Source organism: Plectropomus leopardus, chromosome 18, assembly GCF_026936395.1.
Source record: "Plectropomus leopardus strain MGB_pleo_1.0 chromosome 18, ASM2693639v1, whole genome shotgun sequence".
Classification (NCBI taxonomy): domain Eukaryota; kingdom Metazoa; phylum Chordata; class Actinopteri; order Perciformes; family Serranidae; genus Plectropomus; species Plectropomus leopardus.
Window position 1 is genome coordinate 4,057,928 of NC_142193.1, and position 22,073 is coordinate 4,080,000.

Genomic DNA, 22,073 nt, shown 5'->3' on the forward strand with positions numbered 1-22,073 from the left:
TTTGCATTTTATCTGAAAAAAGAGTGTTTGAGTTGCATACAGGTTTTAAGTTGACTGATTTTAAGAAGACAAGTTCAATCATTACAAAATTACCTCAACTTGTCTTCTCAAATTCAGTCAACTTAAAATTTTACGCAAACTTTTTTGAGTTAATACAAATAGCTTATTTTTACAGCCTTATGTAGTTATAAATGCATGACAGCGACAGCTTCAAATGTCATTGTATCTGCAAATATTGTAGTGTGTTACGCATTAATTAACTGTTTGCACAGTAAAGAGGAAATATGAAGGAGGTGTAGCCTAGTTTTTCTAACAAATACATCGATAAAGGAAAATATTCTTTCGTCTGATTATGTGTTTTAATGTGTTATAAACCATTTATTTGATGTGTTCATCACTGGTAACATGGGGTGTTGAAATGAAGTGTGACATGTATTTGTGTTGTAGTATTATAGACAAACAGTGCTGGCAGTGAAAGCAGAGTAAACAGCTCTGGTGTAAAGAGGTACAAAGTCCCAGAACAACCTCTCTGCTTCACCCTTCACTGCTGGACCCAACCAATGAGGCCTCAGGATTTAAGCAGATTTAAGCTTGGGCCCCAACAAAGCCATCCCATAAACCATCTGTGGACTCGACGGCGGATGATTGTGATACTTCTCTGAGGTCTAGCGGGGTCGGAGCTTCATTAAATCCAGAAGCCCCTGAGCTCTGCTGCTGCAGGCCTCCCTCCAGTTTCAGCCCGCTGTCCCAGGAAAGGACAGCAACTGCAAGCTGCTTCACTCAGCCCTCTCTGTGTGTGTGTGTGTGTGTGTGTGTGTGTGTGTGTGTGTGTGTGAGAGAGAGAGAGAGAGAGTGGGGGGTTAGCTGTGACACATGAAACAGTAAATCTAAGAGAATGCAGCAAGCCGGAGCCCCACACAACAACACACATTCAGGCTAATACTGGGATGAGTTTGGGTTATGGAGGTGTAGAGACACACCAGGGAGACATCACGGTCACATCTGAAGGGCAGAATCAGGAGAAGCAGCCCTGTTATTATGGGTAAAGTGAGAGGAAGCAGTGATTCTAGCAGCGAGAGTGTGCTTATCAAACTACAGGCTGTAGAAGGAAACATTTCATACCAGTGCAACCACTGTCTTTTACATTATTTTATCAATAGTAAGAAACACTGGTGACACATTACCATATTCATGCAGAAAAACACAATCTCATCCCAACTGGTCAAATTTCACCACCTGGGCTTTCACATCTACACAATGATGCGCTGAGTGTCCTCTTGAGTCTCCCGTTGACATTTTAGGACACTGTGTCCATTTACGCCTGTTACATGCAATGTGTTTCCTCAAAATGCACTTCTGTTTTCATGTTTGTGCTCATTTGATGCATATAGGCATAATAAACTTAGGTTGTTTAAAAAATGGTATTTATTTTCATTTCTTTGTGCAACAAAAGCATGTGGTTAGATTTAGAAAAAAAAAAACCATCACAGTTTGATTCAATATTCTATGGGAAGCAAACAGCAAGCTCCTGAGTGAAAGTCCTGGCTTTGTTGGACCTATCCCTTCACCCTATACACTGGCAAAATGGACTATTTCTTTTAACACACAGAAGTTTGTGTCCAGGCTGCCCTACAATTTTCAGTTGACTGAATTTGAGAAGACAAGCTGATGTAATTTTGTCATGACTTAACTTGTCTTCCCGAAGGCAACATGGACACTTTTTTAAATTAAAAATATATAGTTCATTTTTACAGGCACTTGGAAAGTTATGCAAAAGTAAATTATTTGTTTTAAGTCAAAGAAGTTTGTGTCTGGGCTGCCTTGGAATTTTAAGTTGACTGACTTATAAAAGACAAGCTGAGGTAATTTTGTCATGATTTAACTCGTCTTCTCAAAATCAGTCAACACAAAATTTTAAGGCAACCCAGACAGCAAACTTTTCTGAGTGAAAACAAATGGTCAATTTTGACAGTGTATAGGGTGAAGGAACTGTAGTTTGATGGGTCCAGCAAACCCAGGACTTTCACCCTGGAACTCGCTGTTTGCTTCTATTGACAAATATCTACTGTTACTGTCTGTTTAAGCACTGTAATACAGTATGATGTGGATCTGGGCACCAGTAGTAACCTGGACAGTCTGTTTCTAATAAAATCCCTGCAGGGTCCATCTCACTGGTCTGGGGTTAGTTGTGTTGCTGAAGTTGTTACCCATAGACCAACACAAAACCGACTGTATCCCCCACTCCCCTAAATCCCTTCTCCTCTAACTTATCCAAACTGTGAGGCAATGGAAAAACCCAGACTGGCTCATTGTGCAGTGATTTAGCAGTGGCGCTAAAGCAGGCGCAGGCCTTATCCTTTTACTGACATTTTCAGAAACTAAATGGGCTGCACAAGACAAACCACGTGCTGCTGCTGGCAAAATTCATATTTCAAACCCGGGCGATCGTGGCCAATCCAATATGTCTTCACTTTATCCTCCCATATTAAAACAGACTCTACAGATAATAACCGGCTTCACTGACGCACACTTCGGGTGGATGTGAGAGCGCAGCAGAGCCCCGAGCAGCTCTCCCCTGTCCCTCACTCTGAATGAGCTGTTTTACACAGCACAGCTTCTATAATTCATCAAGCAGCAGAGAATATCATTCATATTCATAAATTTCCTCAAAGAGAGTTATGGTCCCGCTGCTACAAACGGCTGTATGGATCAGATCAAATCAGCCATTCTGGACTCATTAACAGTGAGATGGGGAGCCAAATGCTGCTGGCTGCTCTGCACATGTTACAGCTGCCTCTGACTGGGCAGAGAAATAATAATAATAATAACATCAAATACAGAAATAATAACAGTGTGCACGCATGGTACAGGTGCCTCTGACCCGGGAGAAAAAATGACCACAAATATATATTAATGTCAACATGTGCACAACAATATATGCATGTTTTACAACACTTTCTGTATTAACACACTGAAATGATGTAGATATTGTAGATATATCCTAACTGTTCAAGAAATAGAAAAAAATACAATAATAGTTAGGTTTTTTTTCTTTGACTCAGAGTCGACTGCTAGCTTTTATATGCATTTATGTGTGTGTGTGTGTGTGTGTGTGTGTGTGTGTGTGTGTGTGTGTGTGTATAACTTGTAATAGTATACTTAAAAAATATAAGTGCGATATGACTTTACAACGCTTAACTGAAAGATAACAATAAAAACAAACAGTGAAAACAATTCCCCCAGCTCCATAACAATACTATAACTATAACAATAATAATAATAATAATAATTATTATTATTATTATTATTATTATTAGTAGTAGTAGTAGTATAACAACAACAATAATAATAATATTAATTTGAGGAAGAAAAAGAAGACTTTTGTTGCTTGTCGGCGTTGCAAATAATAATTTCGCCCTCGAAAAAAAAAAAAGAAATCAAAGTAAACCAATAACTAACATTATATCTCCACTAAAGTTACAAATTAAGAATTCAACTTGTAGCAGACAGGCTCATGTTATTTGTTTGGCTATAGTTCCCCCCTGTTGGCCCATTACTTTGAAAACGGTTAAGGCAGCGGCACATCCACAGTCCATCGCTCCGTTTCCTCCAAATGATTCACATCCATCTGCATTCACAGTAGTTGTGTTTCGAAGCCACAAATCTCAGAGCAGTTTGATTTCTTGCAGAGGATCGCCCGGCGGAGCATCACGGGAGAGCCTCTGCATCTGTGTCTTCTGTAATTGTAAAACCACAAGTGGACTCCGCCGGTCAGAGCAGACCGTCAGGGTTTGTTTCATTTGTTTTATTTGACTTTGCTTTGAAAAAAATAAAAATCTGATAGCATTTCTCCCTTTGGGCCAATAAAGAGCAGCCATCTCTCCTCCTCCTCCTCCTGCTCGTCTTCTTCTTTCTCACGTCAGCTGCTTTTTGCACACTTCCTATTTTCAAACATGGAAACAAACAGCACGAGAGGAGCAGGATGTGCTGCACGCACCGGGGGTCTCGAGCTCACGGGTAAAAAAGAAAGAAAAGGGAGGAGGGGGTGGGGTGGGTGATGAGGGATGCGGGAGCGGATGCGTGCGGGTTGGAAGAAGCCGCCGCCGACTGTCGTAAAAAAAACAGCAAAGAGGAAGACGGAAAAGCAGAGGAGAGGAGAGAAAGAGGATTCAATGCGTTGCGGCGCAATAAAAGAATATGACGGCAATAAAAGTTTATAGCGTATAAATTTCTGAAGGTTAAGAACTAAACGGCTGTAAAGCAAACACGCCGAAAGAAAGAGGAAGGGGGGCGAGGAAAGACACACAGAGAGAGGAAATATTAGAGAAAAAGTTTCAAATCCCCCTGCATGATAATTTATTTGGTGGTTATGGTGGGATTGATAGGCGGTGGAGAAAGAGAGAGAGCAAATGTTAGTGATGGGCTGCCTCTCCACTGTAAAATACGACAGGTTGATTTTTTACAAACTGCCTTGAAAAAATGTAAGTATAAAATCACTGAAAAATAGTAAATAATAATAAAATACATATAACTATTAATCTTAATTCATGTCATTTATGTCAATTGTTAAATTTGCCTGAAATGTAGCTATGAGTACTTAAATGTGTATATTTAATATTATTTAATATTAGGTTCATATTAAATATTTCGGTAAACCATTTTGCAGTATACCTTTATTTTTGCTGGCTGCATTTTCTTCAATTATATTTTATATTCTTAAACAGGTTAGGAAAACAGAACTTGCAGATCTCCTGATTTCATCACTGGTCAAGTTAAGTCAGACTAACTGAAGTTGCCAACCCTTAAAAAGAACATTTAATTTTCACTTGTCATTTTTAAGTTGCAACAGCGTCACGAAATTAAGTAAATGTAGCTATATTTCAAGCAAACTTAACACAGAGATGAAAAGAAAACATGAATTGAGATTTGTATATATATTTACTTTACTTACCCAAGACAATGGCTCTCCAATATTATTTTAAGCCAGATCAACTTGTCAGATTTTACAGTGTGCATGTTAGACTTGTGAGGGGCAGTGGGCTGGTGCAAAGGTCTGGATAGGGACATTTTTAGATACAGTGGGATTCTGCTCATTTGTACCACTGTTGTGTTGTAGCAGCGTGGAAGTCTCCTTCCTCCTCTCCTCCTCCTCTTTTCAGCTTTGAGAGTTTTATGGTTTTGTAGCCGTTTGGCTCTTATTGAGGTATTTTTTGCTGTTCGTGTGTGTGTGTGTGTGTGTGTGTGTGTGTGTGTGTGTGTGTGTGTGTGTGTGTGTGTGTGTGTGTGTGTGTGTGTGTGCGTGTGTGTGTGTGTGTGTGTGTGTGTGTGTGTGTGTTGTCTCCTGTCCGACCTTCCTTTGTCTCACTCTGATGCATCCTAAAAAGCAAGGGCTGTAAAACCTCTGAGAAAAGAAAAGAAAAAGGCACAACCAGACAGCAGACCCCGACATGCAGGCTGCGCTGTGGCCGGCTCTCATGCTTCTTATCCGGCCTAGGGGGCACGGCGGGGCCCGGGCTGGGGCCGCACAGCAGGGGGGGAGGCAGAAAAATGTCTACGTGATGTTGAACCTTCTGTGGAAACACGGAGGAAGCTTGGAAAGGGTTTTTTGCGTCCATGACGGTTGTCTGCAGGATTTTGGTGTGTTAAATGGGTTATTATTACTTTTTTTTGTTTTTTTAAATCTAAGCCTAATGGGGTTCATGTTTCCACAGGGGTGAAACTCAGGACCCGAGCTGCAGATAATGGCAACAACCGCTTTTACAGTCTGTTTACAGCCTGTAATTTAGCAACCTGCACGCGCGCGCACACACACACACACACACACACACACACACACACACACACACACACACACACACACACACACAGATCCCTCAAACATAACAGCGCATATCATCTGTGGTGATAAAGAGCACCGACTTGTCTGCCTTCAGCTGGCCTCAGATAAAACGCAGGTACACTGTTCACTTTAGCACGCTTAACCTGTTCACGTGCGTTTTGTTTTGTTTCATTGTTCTACAGTTAATAACAACAGCGATGCATGTTGCAAATGTAGGATACGTTGGCATCTTTAAAAGGACGTTTTAAAGAGAAAACGGTCTCCGTACACTCGAGTGTTTTAGCACGGTTTCAGGAACAATATACAGTAAATAAAATAATAGGTCTAACTAATAACAATAATAATGGCATAAATATAAAATATATCTAAATATATCTGCAGACGCATCTTAAAAAATGAATCAATACAATAAATATAAAATAATCAGAAAATAATCTTCAGCATGTTTATTGCTGAGTGTGTAATTTAATCATTTTTAGTATTTTATTTAATCATATTTAATTTATAAGCATTTGGCATTTTTTATATGCAAACAAATATCAAAAATTGCATTAATAATAATAACTCTCGGCAATTAAATAATTACAGCATATATATGACTATTAAATGCAAGGCAGTGCATAAACATCACTAATAAACGCACATAACCCCGGTATTAAGTGCCAAAAATGCTCATAACATATAAACGAAGGCAATCTCCAAATTTCGTTTAAAACAAACTTAATATAATGCCTGCAGATTACGGGGATACATCAGAATATTATTTCAGAATCAGCAGTAAGCAAATCGTGTTTATCTGAAATTTATAAGAAAAAGCGCAAACTGGGCTTCTTACAATTATATTCTACACTAAGTTGTTCTGTGTTCAGTACAGAACTTTACAGAAGATCCTTTTATTAATATTATTATTATTATTATTAATAATAGTAATAATCATAATAAAACAGGATCATACATGAAGTTCTAACGTTGGTTTTCAAATTCGTTAATTAGGTCTTTATTGTTATTATTGTTGAAGTCAATATTCAATATTTTATTCAATATTTGTGTTCTAAGTCGGAATAAAATATATATATCAGTTTGGAGTCAGTGTTATATTGATCCACGCCGGGTCAGTTTTAGTCCTGTGATTTTTAGTGTAAAACTCATTAAATGTATCAATAAGACGTGATTTTGTTTGCATTCTTTTCCTTCGCATTCTCAGTCAGACATCTCCATCTCCTCCTTCATTCCTCAAATCCCAAATCAATCCTCTCTCCCGGCTTCCAATTACGACACGCAGTTTTATTTTAAAGCAGCTTATATAGGTTTATGTGCGGACTTAATAGAACTATAAAGCCGCATTAAAGACCGACTTCCCCCTAGTGGCCTTCATGCAACTGACCGCTTGATGGCGCTCATGCTCCACCGATAACACCAGCCTAGCCTGAGGCTTCGCCTGCCTTTATGCAACACTCACACATGCAATGGCTCCTTTAAGGGGGTGAAACTTGCCGTGTTCCTCTTCTTAATGCATTCTAAAAGGGGTGTTTTTAAGAAGGAGTGAGGTGATTAGGCCACTTTTTGACTTTCCTTTAGAACATCCTGACATTTGAAGCAGTTTGGGGTCGTTTTCGCAGCGCACAGGGGATGAAGAGGAAGGGTTGAGGCCTTGGAACATAATACCCCATAGGCGTGCAGGATACGTATGGGCTGAGAGGAAATGGTTATTTTTCCTGGTGCAAAATTAACACCAAGGACGCCCGCACCTTAAACGCCTATTATGCAGACCAAGGTGCGCGGAATGTGGAAGAGGTGAGAGTGTTTTGGGGGCAGAAACAGGTAGAAATCTAGTGCATAAAGGATACAGAGAGGTGTTTGTGTACACTGCTGCTGCGGCCAACTCCATAGATGTTTTAGTTACTGCAGATTTTACGCAGAGGACGTGACGCATGCAGACGCAAGGGGTGAAATCTAGTTTCTGGTGGCTCTTCATTCCAAATTTCATTGCGGTGAGTGTGCACGAACCTCTGACGCTCATTAGGCCGCTTGTTAATTTGTCCAAATGACTGTTTTGTGTAGGAATAACAGGCAAACAGCAGGGATGACCGTTCTGTAAGCTCGTGGAAGTTGTTCAGAAAATGTGTCTTTACGGATATTCACACCTCGCCTTGCAGACAAGCAAACACTTTATTGGAAGTGTAAAACACGGCGCGCTGAAGCGAAGTTTCAATAAGATCATATTCTGGGTAATAAATTGGAAAAATACTGCGGCAATTACTCGTCTGGAAGTCGCGCGTACAATCAGCTGATTTACCACAACACTGCGTAGTTCAGGCTGGCAACATTTGGGCCTCTTGTGTCAGTGCTGCGCAATAGAAAATAAATTAAATTCGGGTAATGATATATTTTTTTATTATTATCATTGGCTGCTGTGAGCGCGCAAAAGAATTGGAAATAAATTGACAGCTCCAAAACATCAAAAGAGGAAATTCTGCTACTGTTGCAGCACCTGCAGGAACCCCCATCACATTTGTTTTTCAAACTTTTCAGGCCTGTTGGCTCAGATTCTCAAAAAACAAACAAAAACAAACCTCTTTATCAAAGCAGAAATAACTCCACAGTGCTACACTTTAGGCCATCTCACTTTTTACGAGGCTGTTCTACAAGGCCGAGCTTAACCTGTCCACAACTAACCCCTCGTTAGAAAATCCCCCCCTACAACTTCACTTTACAGTCCAACAGGAGAGACCACAGCCGTATGGAAAACACGGCGAAAATGACAATTAAATACCGGGCAAGAATGAGGCGTTTACGGCCCCCGCTCGCGCAAAGGGCGCGTCGTAAAAACCCTCCTTTTTTGTGTGTTTCTCCGCCGCCGTAAACAAGTAAACACTGCCCCTCCGATTTATGGAGCTTTATAGTTTGTTAAAGCGTTTACAGCCACTTTCTCCCAGCCTATAACCCTCCCCGGCCCTCCTTATATGTTTATGGAGATCATATTTATAAAAGTATACGATGATCAGAGAGAGCGCGCGGTCTGGTTTCTGGTGTCAGAACGGACTGGAAGACAAGAGAAGGCTCCTGACAACTAGTTTTAACACCTCAATTACATTTATAGGTCAGTACTTGTTAAAACCAATACCAATTAGGAAGCCTCTGCTCTCTCTCTCTCTCTCTCTCTCTCTCTCTCGCTCTCTCTCTCCCAGGCTCCCTGACATTTTCGGCCCTCATTTACTTCCCCGTGCAGCCAGCCGCGCGCTCTCCTTTAAAGGAGAGAAATGAGAAAGAGCGATTAATGAGGGAGATGCTCTCAAAGATGCAATGTAACCCCCCACCCCAAACCACATCCACGAGCATCACCAGCCAACCTCAATCTCAGCTTTAAAGTAAGAAAAAAAACTATCTCCTTTGGTTAGAGTTGGTGTGTGCGTGCTTGTGTGTGCGCACTTGATTCGATGCAAAGCGGCAGAATTCTCATTACCCTCCACCCCTCCACCTTGATGCTGCACCTATTCTCTTTCACCTCCTCCTACTCTTCTACTCCTCTCCTCCTTCATTCTCTCACTCCCTTTGCATTATCACAAGAGCGCGGAGCTCCTCGAGCCGGGAGACTATCGTGGTTAAAGGGCGCGTGCGCGTAAAGGCGCAAGAAAAGGGAGAAAAAAAGTGTAATAGAACCCTGTGTGTGTGTGTGTGTGTGTGTGTGTGTGTGTGTGTGTGTGTGTGTGTGTGTGTGCGCGCGCGCGCGCGCGCGGCTCTATGTGCGTGGAAAAGCCAATGGGATGAAGAGCTGATAATAGATGCAAATTATCCCTGAAACCGACACACACACACACACACACCGGGGCCAGGAGGAGAGAGAGAAAGAGAGGAAGAGAGCGCGCGAGAGAGAAAACCAGAGAGAGAGAGAGAGAGAGAGAGAGAGAGAGAGAGAGAGAAAATATGAAACAACTCATTTGCAGAGGAGTAAATCACCGAATACCCGTTTGAGAGCGCGACAGGGCTCCCGCTTACAGCGCTAACACCGGAATTGTGATGCGCACGAGCCCTTCCTCCTCCTCCACTTCTCCCTCTTCTTCTCCTTCCTCTTTTTCTTCTTCCTCGCTGGAGATTTTATGGAATCGGTGTGATTGTTGTTGTTGTTGTTGTTGTCGCGGTGGTTGTGGCTTCCGTTGGCTGTCGTTACCGTTACGCACACCGCTCGTCTGTTGTGGCCGTGAAGGGAAACACCACAACAACGGTCATCGACACCGGCGGCAGACCTGCCTCACTCTCTCTCCCTCCCCTCCGCCTGTGTGTGTGTGTCGGTGTTTCTCAGCCTCCAGACGCACGGCAGAAGCAGAAAAAAGAAACAAACAATTGAGAGCCGCGGGTCGCTTCCTTCAGTCCCACTCTGACTCTGCCGAGCCGAACACAAACTGAAACAACAATAAACACCCAACACAAAAGATGAGTTCATATTTCGTCAACTCGCTCTTCTCCAAATATAAAAGCGGGGAATCGTTACGTCCGAACTACTACGAGTGCGGTTTCGCGCAGGACCTGGCCGGCAGCCGGCCCACCGTGGTGTACGGCCCGGGCTCCGGCGCCACTTTCCAGCACGCTCCGCAGATCCAGGACTTCTACCACCACAGCGCCTCCACGCTGCCCAGCAACCCGTACCAGCAGAGCCCCTGCGCGGTTACATGCCACGGTGAGCCGGGCAACTTCTACGGATACGACGCCCTGCAGCGGCAGACGCTTTTCGGGGCCCAGGACGCGGATCTGGTCCAGTACAGCGACTGTAAACTGGGAAGCGCGCCGGGGCTCGGCGGCGAGGACGCGGAGGGAACCGAGCAGAGCCCCTCGCCGACGCAGCTGTTCCCCTGGATGAGGCCGCAAGGTGAGGAAATGGATAAACTGGCTGCCTTTTTTTTTTAGCTTTGAATATCGTGCAGAATCTCCTCTCCCAAAAAGAAGGTGAGTGTCCACGCTGCTCCTCCAAGAAGGAGAGACTGAGAATGTACAGGGAGGAGGAAACAGTGGAAGAAAGTTGGGGAAAGTGATTTAAAAAGCAGCAACATGAGCAGGGTCATTTGAGCTTCCTGCGTTCAAAGCGCGTTTATGGTTTTATTGGCAGCACCAAAACTTGTGAATGAGTTTATGGTTTAATTGGCCCTCCATATACTGAGAGAATGGACGGGGAGAGAGACACAGAGACAGACAGGGAGCAAAGCGGTCAAAAATAGGCGAGAGACTGTCGGGAGGGAGGGGGGGCTATTCGTGAGAACCCCCTTCCAAAAAACTGAGAAACCCCTGTTTGGAGCAGATGGGAAAGACTTGGAGGTTTCCAGACTCATTTTAGACACGCAGCTCTGACCCGGGTTAAACTTTTACTGCCTCTTTTTGCTTTTACGACTTGCCTGTGGTCTCCGGGATTATTTGGCTACACGGTGGCCAGTTCCCCACAGGGTTAAAGCACGTAAGGAGGGAGTGCATGAGCGAATGTGTGGGTACAGAGGAGAAATATTCGGATATTGCACTTTAATAGCGTGTGTGATGTGTAAAGTCGCAGGCCTGTCTGATTCAAATATCAAAAATAATACCTCGAGTAGCGTCCGCGTGCTCCAGTGTGAACATAGCTTGCTTATGTGTGTGTGGTCTTTGTGTGTTTGTGGCACACACAGGTTGTGAAAATATGGATTAGGCCCGACTGGAACACGATCACATTATAAATCTTAAAGAAATGTAAATACATATATATATATATTTGCATTATAGAGAATGGGAGTTGAAAATTGATGGCTTTAACCAACAGCACAATCTGTGATTATGCAAGAGGGCATTTTTGTGTGAGAGAGACCTAAAGGTAGAGAGAGAGAGCAGTGAATGGATTGACATGTATAGTAGCCTATTTTGGTTGAGCCCATATTTCTTGTGTGTGTGTGTGTGTGTGTGTGTGTGTGTGTGTGTGTGTGTGTGTGTGTGTGTGTGTGTGTGTGTGTGTGTGTGTGCGTGAGAGAGAGAGAGTTTATTGCTTATGTTCTCGGTTGTATTTTTTAAAGTGGGACAGCAGACGGGTTATAGCCTGTACAGGACTTTTGTGGCTTCATGATTATGACCATAAAATAGAAAAATAATAAATAAAAAAGAAAAGCTCAGAGCTGCTTTCTCTCCATCTCCATCCACCTACGACGTACACCTGCTACAGATAACAGCAATAATAATGGCTAATTCACATTTACGCACGCTTTTATAACAACTGCCCCCAGCAGTGTGTGCAGTGTGTGCTGCTTCTCCTCGTGTGTTTGCACTGAAGCTTTCCGGTTTGCATGCAAATTGTCATAATTTACATCTTTAAAGGTTCTGTTATATTCCCTAAAACACTTGTCTCTCCGTGTTTTTCTTTGCGCACTTTTTCAAATCAACTTTAAATACGAGCCGTCACGCTCAGGCTGACTTCTTAAGGGGTTTTGAGCCTATTTGCCAACGATGACAGTGATTACTGTCATGATTTACAGTTTTCAAACACTATACATGGGTTTTAACTGCGTGCCGGTGCTGGTACAGGCAACTCCGGGGGCCGAGAAAGTCAAAACAGGAAGCTCAGGTCTGCGCCACTGAAGTCCGAGAATGCTGCACGCACTTGCACGGTGTGATGGGATATTATCGTCGCTCAGCGTGAGGATTTATTAGTTATAATAGCAAAAAAAAAGGCGCACGGTGTTTCGAGCGCAGCGGCGGAGGCGTAATCCTCCCCGTTTACCTCGGAAATCCCCTTTTAACGAGGGGCACATTTCATAATTTGTGCTTTAAAGAGGGATCTGCCTCCTCCACACCTTTTATGTTCTAACCATAGCACCGGAGGAGGCTCGTGCTCACTGAATATGTCTCGAAATACTCCTGAGCCCCCGAGCTGCAGCTTTAATATCCGATTCTAAACTCGTGGATATGAGCCGTTTTACGACTCTTACCGCTGTGGATGGAAATCTTCATCAATCACTTTCCCTGCGCGGCTTAAAAAAATGAAAATAAAATGTGATTAGGCCGAAGAATGAATGTAATGGTATTAGTGTCCTTTGCCTCGGATCTCATTGGCATCTGTTGTCGAGTGGAAACCTCGCTCCTCCAAAATGTCAACTGCCAACTGCCCTGCATTTGTTTAGGGTTTATCTAATTGGCTCTGTAAAGGTTTCATATATAACAGGTCTTAAAAATGTTCCTCTCTCCCACAGTTTGTTTCTCAAACCGTAAAAGAGCAACTTAATTCCTTCAGATAAATAATTGTATTCCCCCAAAAGCTGCTTGATCCATCTCGCACACTGTGACGCAGCCAGGGGTTGGGGGTTAAATTCCCCGTGCATGTTGTTCCATCAAAAACCCTCCGGATCAAAGCGTCCGCGCTGTCATTTTATCCAGGAAAGTGTTTCACATTTCCCTTAATTCATGGCTGGTGACAGCACTGAATGTGGCGCCCACTTCCCTTTAGTCCCTATAGCACGAAATCACGGCGCCAGCCCTGTGACAGATAACACATACAAGACATTTACATCACTTACAAGTTCATGCATTTCCATAAAGACTCCCTTGTCTGCGTCTCGGGGCTGCTTTACCATAAAGAGCAGCCCCTGTGACCGTAGACGGGCACGAGGCACAGCATCCTGCTGGACTTAAGTTGGTGGAAGATATATACATGATGGATATTGAGGATATTTTTCACTCTGTACCTGCAGGCTTTATAAAATGTGATCAGTGGAGAGAGACTATAAAAGACTTGTATGTGATTATAGCGCTAAATGCGCTTCCATCGAAGTCATTACCCTGTACCTTAATTTAATCCAGAAACTTTACTGCTGTCGTCTGTGTGTGTGTGTGTGTGTGTGTGTGTGTGTGTGTGTGTGGGGGGGGTCCAACCAGATAGCTCCCAAGAGATTGTTGCTCTCTCCAAAAGCTGTGTTTTCTTTCATTCCCTAGACAAATTTGGATTTTCCAAGTCTTTGGAGGTGTAATCCTTTCACACGGCTGTTATTAAGACGGATGCTAAACTTTCCTATCATGGAAAATCAGACTTTCCATTCAGATCTTTTTTTTAATTCCTTTTTTCTTTTTTTCTTTTTCTACTTCAGACTCTTATGATCACCAGCATATTTAGTCTGTGTATGGCGCGGAGTTCATTTTTATGGCACAATAATAATAAAAACAGTTTTATTGAAATATAATCACTTACACAAATGTCCCGTAAGTGAAAACTGTCGGAGGTTTGCTGCTCACTGTGAAATAAGGTCCAGTTTATACGGGGTGCTGTAGATTATAAAAGAAAGCAAGTGTCATGTGTAGCATATTATATATATTTTTGATAATAATTAATTTTAAAATGTGTTTATATTTTTCAACGCTGCATCCCCGAGTTGAAAAATCGGGCCAGTTTTGGTATTCGTGATAATAGTATCACGCCGTTTGATGGAATAAGCGTGTAGGAAATATTGGAAATTAAATAGTTTGCAAGAGCATTCTCTCTGGGTTCATAAAAATGCAGTTGAATGATCCAATTTTACCGCTTAATTATTGTAAGAAGTCATGCGCCTCTTCTTGTTCAGCCCGTGTGCACAAAAACACAATATGTGACCTCGTGTTTTCATATTAAGTATTTATGAATTTCATTTTGCGTCTGTGCACCGGGTACTCTGCCTGCACCGATTATCAGATCTTCCAGAAACAGCAGAGTGATGATGACTTGTTGAATAATAATAACAATAGTAACAATAATAATAATAATAATAATAATAATAATAATAATAATAATAATATATCTTTACATTGTTAGCAGCTTTTCTAAGGAAAAAGTCTTTGTGCGTAAATAGGTCTTTAGTCTCGGGTCTGATCCTTGCCAAGTCAAGCGAGTCAAGTTTCCCTTTTCAAAGTGTTTATGATGTATTCATATTTGCAGCATCAAATATTTATGTGCACATATGTAAATGCTCAGTAGATCTGTCTGTAGTTTTTTTGTGTGTTAATAACTGTAGTTGGCCGATATGTGTGGAGGCAAACTTCTTGATGGACTGACAGAGTTCTTGGATTCATGAGTTGTAGTAGGTGTGTGTGTGTGTGTGTGTGTGTGTGTGTGTGTGTGTGTGTGTGTGTGTGTGTGTGTGTGTGTGTGTGTGTGTGTGTGTGTGTGAGAGAGAGAGAGAGAGAGAGAGATAGATAGAAGGAAAGAGAAACAGAGCATCACTTCTATGAGTTCTTTCAACATAAAAGTCACATTAGGATCATATCTTTTTACAACACTTGAACTGAACATTGAAAAATGTTAACTTTTTTTTTTTTTTTTAATTATGCATAAAGACGTTCAAGATTTGATTAAATATCTCCCATGCGTGCATATGTATTTGAGATCACAGTAGGCAAATGTTGATGTCAGCTGAACTGGGATTTATTAGCGTTCTTCAGTGAGAATATCTTTCCTCCAAACATCAGTGAAATGTTAATGCAACCCCACCTCTACCACCATAAACTCCCCCAAAACCTAACAAGGTTCAGTGGACCAGTGATGTATCCTTTGATCAATTTATCTGTTATCAATTAGAAAATGCCACTGTAAAACGGAAACATTTGACAGAACGTAAAGAAAGTCAGTGTTCAGTGTTTTTTAGGCTGCCTTAAAATTTAAAGTTAACTGAATTTAAGAAGATAAGTTAAATCATTACAAATTACCTCAACATATCTCCTCAGATTCAGTCAACTTAAACTGTTTAGTCAGCCCGTACACTAACTTTTTTGAGTTAAAACAAGAAATACTTTATTTTTATAGTGCAGCCAAACTTTTGTCGTTCCGTTTTATATATGTATATCGCAAGTATCTGTGGGATTTGACTCTCGGTTGGACAAAAATGTCATATGATGGCATGACCTGCATACTTTGGGAGATAAAAATTTTAGGTTAACTGCATTGGAGAAGATAAGGTTATTTCATAATGATTCAACTTGTCTTGTCAAAAAACTATCAGTTTAATATTGCAGCCGACATGTTTGCCTACATAATCAATAGTTGTGATTTTTCTGTCAATATCAGTGATGTTGATTTGATATGTTTGTTTTTTCCACCCTTTTTTTCCCACAAGAGGGTGGGTGGGGTTTTTGTACATACAAAGGGGAGAGGTTTGTCGGGGGTCCTTTGCCAGAAAATTTTGAGCATCAGACACTTAATTTCCTGCACATGCACATATTCTAAATATGGAAGGCAACATGGCAAAATGGATGTTTGAATTTAAAGCCTTCTTGGGGAAAAAAAAAAACAAACAGCCAATAGTCTTCTTATTCACAGATGTAGGCCTTTGGGTTTGTTTGGTTTTCATTGGAGCCAATAATGACAACCGAAATGTAACAGTGTACTTTTGACTCTATAATGTCCCCCCATTCTCCTGCGTATCCATCTCTCCTCAATCCCCACTTTTAACTTAAAAAAGAAAGTTAGTGTCCAGGCTGACTTAAAGTTGACTAAATTCAAGAAGACAAGTTCAATCAGTACAAAATTACCCCAACTTGACTTCTCACATCCAGTCAACTTAAAGTGTTAAAGCAGCCTGTAAACTAACCTTTTAAAGTTAAAACAAATACATGCATTTTTTAACTGTATGCCACAATATGTCAAATGGATGTTTACATTTAAATCATTCTTAGGGGGAAAAATAAATAAACAGTAATTTTATTGACATAGCTATGCCTTAATGCATTAATGCGCACCAAGATGTTGGAGTCTAGTTTGGCTTCGAATAATGCCTCTCTCCCGTGTCTCCCCCTCTCCTCACCCCCTCCTCCCCCAGTAGCTGCGGGCAGGAGGCGGGGTCGGCAGACCTACAGCCGCTACCAGACCCTAGAGCTGGAGAAGGAGTTCCTCTTCAACCCCTATCTGACCCGGAAACGCCGCATCGAGGTGTCGCACGCGCTGGCTCTGACGGAGCGGCAGGTAAAGATCTGGTTCCAGAACCGGAGGATGAAGTGGAAGAAGGAGAACAACAAGGACAAGTTCCCGAGCAGCAAGAGCGAGCAGGAGGCGGTGGAGAGGGAGCGCAGGGAGAAGGAGCTGCGGGATGGTAGCGGGAGCGGAGGCGGAGAGGGTGGCGGCGGAGGTGCTGAAGGGGGAGGAGGAGGCGGCTCAGTGGCGGTGGCGGGCACGGCGGGGCCCCAGGGCTCCGTAAGTGAGGATTGCTGCGAGAAAACCCACAAGCAAATGTAAGGAGGAAAGCGGAGAAGTTATAAAGGGAAGGTAGGCGGAGGAGGGAGTGAGAGATGGACAGGAGGGGGTGAGGGTGGGTGCGGGTGGGCGAGGGGCTGTTTTTGTCTTAATTGAAGCCATTGGACTGCTCCGTTGTCTCCACAATTCAATTGATGGAAAGGAACTTGAGTCTCCAAAAAAATGGCCACTGGCGAGCCGGACGGACTGGAGGGGCCTCGCGCCTCTGTCTCCTGACTGTACAAACCGCGGGAAAGAAAAAAAAGAAGAAAAAAAGAAACATTGAAGCAAGAACTAAAAAAAAAAACACAACTGATGAGGGCGGGGTTTATCCATCCAAGTCAAACAAACATAGTCTACTCTAGTGTTTAAAACAAACAAAAAAAAAAAGAAAGAAAAATGATAGCTTCCTTTCTTTGTGGAACAATTATCGTGGAAACATTTCTATATTGTTAGAAGTTTATCATTAACAATTTTATCTTTGGCAGCTGTATAGTTTTTAAGTTAAAAAAATGATGATGGTGCACTTTTTACTGTACTTCTCACTTCTATGTTGTTGATGTTGTTATGGCAATGATTGATTGATTGATTGATTGATTGATGATAATGATGATGATGATGATGATGATGAAGATGATGATGATAATGATGATGACGTAGCAATTAATGAAATTTCCAACAACATGAAACTGCCTATTTATGCCGTTTTAGTAGGTCGGGTCTCTTTTTTACACACTCTAATTGTCGTTTCTCGTTTTAGTTTGTTTTTTGATCGATGGTGTTTGTTTTATGTTGTCTTCCTTTTTCTCTTTTTTGGGTAAAAAGCATGCGCACAGTGCAGATTAAAAAAGAGAGAACATTCATAAAAATAAAAAGGAGGAAAAAATGTTATAAAATGTTGCGTTTCTGCATTTAATGTGAAGCAGAGTTCTGTTGGTAAGATTAGACGTTCTGGTCACAGAACATCATTTGAGGGAATTTGAGACAAGTTGGGGGCAATTTTGTAATGATTCAACTTTTCAATTTCAGTCAACTTAAACAATTTAAGTCAGCTGGCACACACTTTTTTTAAGTTCCAACAAATACCTAAAAGAAATAGGAAAGATAAAAAAGAAAATAAATGGCAATGTAAAACTAAACTATTTGTTTGAACTTAAAAAAAAATAGCTTTTTGTTTGTCTTACATTTTCGAGTTGACTGAATTTGACAAGTTTAAGTAATTTGTTTGAATCTGATCAAATTCAGTCAACTTAAACATTTACAGCAGCCTGAAAACTAACTTTTTAAAAGTTCAAACAAACAGTTTATTTCTACAGCGAGGTTGTTTCCCTTTTTCCTTTTTATCCAAACTTTTCCCCATCTCCTTCCCTACACCTCCCCTTATCCTCCCCCTTCCTTTCCTCTCCCTCGCCTCCTCTCCTCCTCTCTCCTTCCCTCCCCTCTTCTCTCTGTACACTCTGTCAGCACCCAGACTGATAAAACCGTCCAGTTCACGGGGCCAAACATTTAAGCCTGGACTCGGAAATCTCCTCTTAAGACAACAGACGACCCCCCCGCCCACCCACCCGTCCAACCACACACACACACTACCCACATCCTATCCAAACATCATTTTATTTATTGCCCGGCCCTCCACCTCCACTTACATTATTACAGACCTCTACATTCACTATTACGCCGCCTTCCATCATCATCACGATGACGACTTGAGGTCGGATTGTTTCCATATGGAGATCAAACGCCGCGCGTGCATATTTAGCAGCATCTATCTTGATATTGCTGGACTTTAAGCGTGTTATTCAGACGTTATAGGGCGAGTGATGCGGAGTAATATCAATGCGCCAAATATTTATCCGATCAGGTTTCCAGGCATAAATGGGAAAACAGAGGGAATAAAGGAAGTCAAACACAGCCGGTGGAGTGTGGAGTTTGCGCGTGAACCGCATTCAGACTCAGACAAAGGCCGCAGACTTTACATTAAAGCTGTGGTGGAGCTGCGTCCACCAAATCATCATAATTAGATAAGAGTGCATATAGGTTTGCAAGGGTATGGGATTTTCATGGTTTGATGACTGTCCAGGAAAATATGGCAATTTCACAGAATTATTACTGTTATCAGATATAACCCTTAAATGCATTTTTTGTTGAAGGAAGGTTTAGTATTGGAATTTGAAACCATCAGTCAGTATTCATAAAAAGCCTCCCGATTATAAATAGCTCAAATAAGGGTAAGATTCTCAATCCTGTTCCTTTTTTGTTATTATTGTGAATAAGTCAATGTATTATAACTGTCATCACACCATGGTATAGAAACCGGTTTACTGCTGTAACCTTAGCGCACAGGAATACAATTCCGGAATTATTTTTTATTTTGTTTTGTTTTATGTCTTTGAGGGACTATGAAGCTAAAAGATTAAATGTTACAATTTCATGCACCCTACCAGATTATAAGATTAGCTCATTCGCATCTGCAGTCCCTTTGCAGGTCAGAACAAAGACAAAGTAAAATAAACAAAAATATAAGGTCTTACAAAAATTAGTACATCCGGGCAAATTAAAAAGGAAAGGAAGGTATCTGTTTTGTTTTGTTTTAATGCTTCCACACAGAGCAAGTTCTTGTACTGTACATCAAGTTGACCAATTAACACACATGTTAATCAGTATGTGCTCTATAGGGACTTCAGAAAGAACAACATCAGCTTTAGGTCTGCCCAATGGGGACGCAGATCCAAAGATTGTTTGCGGAACAGGCAAACCTTGAGCACCAAACCTGTTCATTTGATTCAGCGCAAGTTTGGGAGGCATTGAAAGTACATTATGAACTTTCGCTTTATCGTGTATTGTGCTCACATGAAAGTCAAGCTGCGTTGACTCAAATTAGCGCAGACAAGCATGGGACCAGGCGTGGATGCAACAGAAAATTGGCCTCGGGCTCCCCGTCAGACTTTATTCTGACTATTGTTACGTTTCCCCAGAAAACTAAACCTGGGAGACTAATAACCATTGCACACGTACAAGAGGGTGAAGGCAAAATCTGGCCCTTTGCTTTGTAAAACTTGGTGTGGGAATGAAACTCGCCACAGCCACCCACTGATTCTATCAACATGATAGACGAACCAAAGAACTGATGCCAAAACTAAAGTGGGAGTCACTGAAATAAAATGAAAAGCCAAAGACTCACGCTTCCAACATACACTCAACTCAGATTTCCACTCAAAACAAAAAACACAGAGAGCCAACTGAAGGTGTTGAGACAAACAACAAACTGAGCACCGAACCTCCCCAAATAACCTCCCAGCAGGCTGATTGTAGCAGCTGAGGAGAACATCACAGCTGCACCCAATAGATCCTGATTAGCAACCAGACCTGGGAGCTAGATTTATTTATTTATTTTTAATTTTTATCTCTGACCATAACACCATGCGCACATTTGGATCGCCCTCGTCAGACATTGAATAACTGTCACCCTTTAAATAAAGGCTTGATTAAGGTTGGGGGAAACCAAATAATAAACATACAATAAAACAACAAAATAATAATAATAATAATAATAAAATAAAAAATGGACACTTTCGTTTTATCCCAGACAAAGTATGATATGGTATATCATATATATTATGTGGATTTCGGCCAGAGATAAAAAAAAAAAAAAAATCCATGATATTTTGGGCTTTACTGCTTATACATTGATCTTTAAGAAAATGTATTGTCTTATTTTTTATTTATTTCATTATCTTTAATTGAATCTGTTTTAATATTATTATTATTTTATGTTATTTATTTATATATTTATTCATTTAATGTGGTGAGTCCCTCAACCTGTGAAAATGCAAAATTATATTCGTCCCCCCACGTGCGCGGTCTGCTTAGTGGGATCTGGACATGATGTTCCAACTGCTTGAGCTCACAGCAGGGGCATGACACTTGCGATTTTTGAAAGGGGAAATGGCACCGCAAGGACGATATGTTTTACGCACTACGCATCCAAGCTTCTCACTTATTTGGATAAAACAAAAATACATATAAAAGGCATGAATGAGCAAAGCTGAAGCACGCACACATAGGCTCACACAGTTCTTTCCATCTTTGTGGATTTGACAAATAAACAAACCCTCCCTTTCTAAACATTTAATTGCTCCACAACCTTCTCTTAAAAGGTAAAAAAAAAAAAATGCATTTTTACGCACGCATGACTCTGGCCTGTTAAACATTACACTGAGCGCAGAGATTGTATTTTGTGTGGCGGGGAAAGGTCAACGTTACGGCTACGGATCTAAGCACGGACCCGACCACCTGCTCGCTAGGTGAGTCTCCTCTCCCTGCGGGGGTGGATCTAGTGCCAGATCAGTCAAAGCTGATTTATCCTGAATGGCCTCAAGTGTGCAGACGCACCGGCACTTATACCAGCGGTTATGATAACATGCACTTTTTCTTGTTCCCCTTCTTCTTTTCTTTTAGGAATTTGTAATGGATTGAGTTTCTCCTCTTTAACATCCAACATCAAGCCTCGCTTGCTTCCAACACCCACTCAGGTTTCTGGTTGTGTTTGTCTAGTTTACAGCTCTAATATTTCAAGAAACATGACACAGTGCTCTGAAATATTAACCTGCAATTCTTTATGTTTGGGTTATTAGTTGAATTAAAGTGGAGTGGGGCCTCTTGTAGCCGCGGCAGCTGCAATCTTTCATTGTGAGCGTTATTGCAGAATGATTTTTAAAGTGACACGTCTGACTGCTTCCGTAAACGTCCCTCTTTTATGTAATGGTGTTCATGCCGTTTTCATCTATTCCTCTGCCTGCAGTGACTAGTCGGCGGTGACACACAGAAGGCCACTCTTGGAGCAAACAACAGTGTGTTTTGTTCGGCTGTGTGGGACCCTTTCATCTGCATGTGTGGTCCTTAAAAAAGAAGGAGTTGAGGATAAGAAGACATTTGTGGAAAACGGGGAAATCCACCTCCTCCTTTAGGCTCCTCGGCAACTTTACGTACGAGCCTAAAGCCATTCCATCCCAATCAATATCACATCTGATGGTGTTTTCT

The 22,073-nt window shown here is 41.6% G+C and overlaps 1 protein-coding gene across 2 annotated transcripts; it reads left to right on the plus strand.

The window, feature by feature from the left end:
* Positions 1-9,656: 9,656 nt before the first annotated feature.
* Positions 9,657-18,353, plus strand: hoxb8a (homeobox B8a). 2 transcript variants are annotated; one of them, XM_088069360.1, is made up of 2 exons: positions 9,657-10,703; positions 16,624-18,353. In XM_088069360.1, exons 1-2 carry the CDS (start codon positions 10,271-10,273, stop codon positions 17,034-17,036), a joined length of 846 nt encoding a protein of 281 aa, XP_087925486.1. In that variant the 5' UTR covers positions 9,657-10,270; the 3' UTR covers positions 17,037-18,353. The 2 variants fall into 2 exon arrangements, with proteins under 2 accessions (XP_087925486.1, XP_087925487.1); XM_088069361.1 differs by having other exon boundaries at positions 9,659-10,703; positions 16,627-18,349.
* The last annotated feature ends 3,720 nt before the right edge of the window (positions 18,354-22,073 follow it).

Bases quoted from the DNA above. Each gene is read 5' to 3' on its own strand.
- hoxb8a (XM_088069360.1), top strand. From the start codon at position 10,271: ATGAGTTCATATTTCGTCAACTCGCTCTTCTCCAAATATAAAAGCGGG. The intron at 10,704-16,623 runs GTGAGGAAATGG...CTCCTCCCCCAG, and splicing joins CCCCTGGATGAGGCCGCAAG to TAGCTGCGGGCAGGAGGCGG.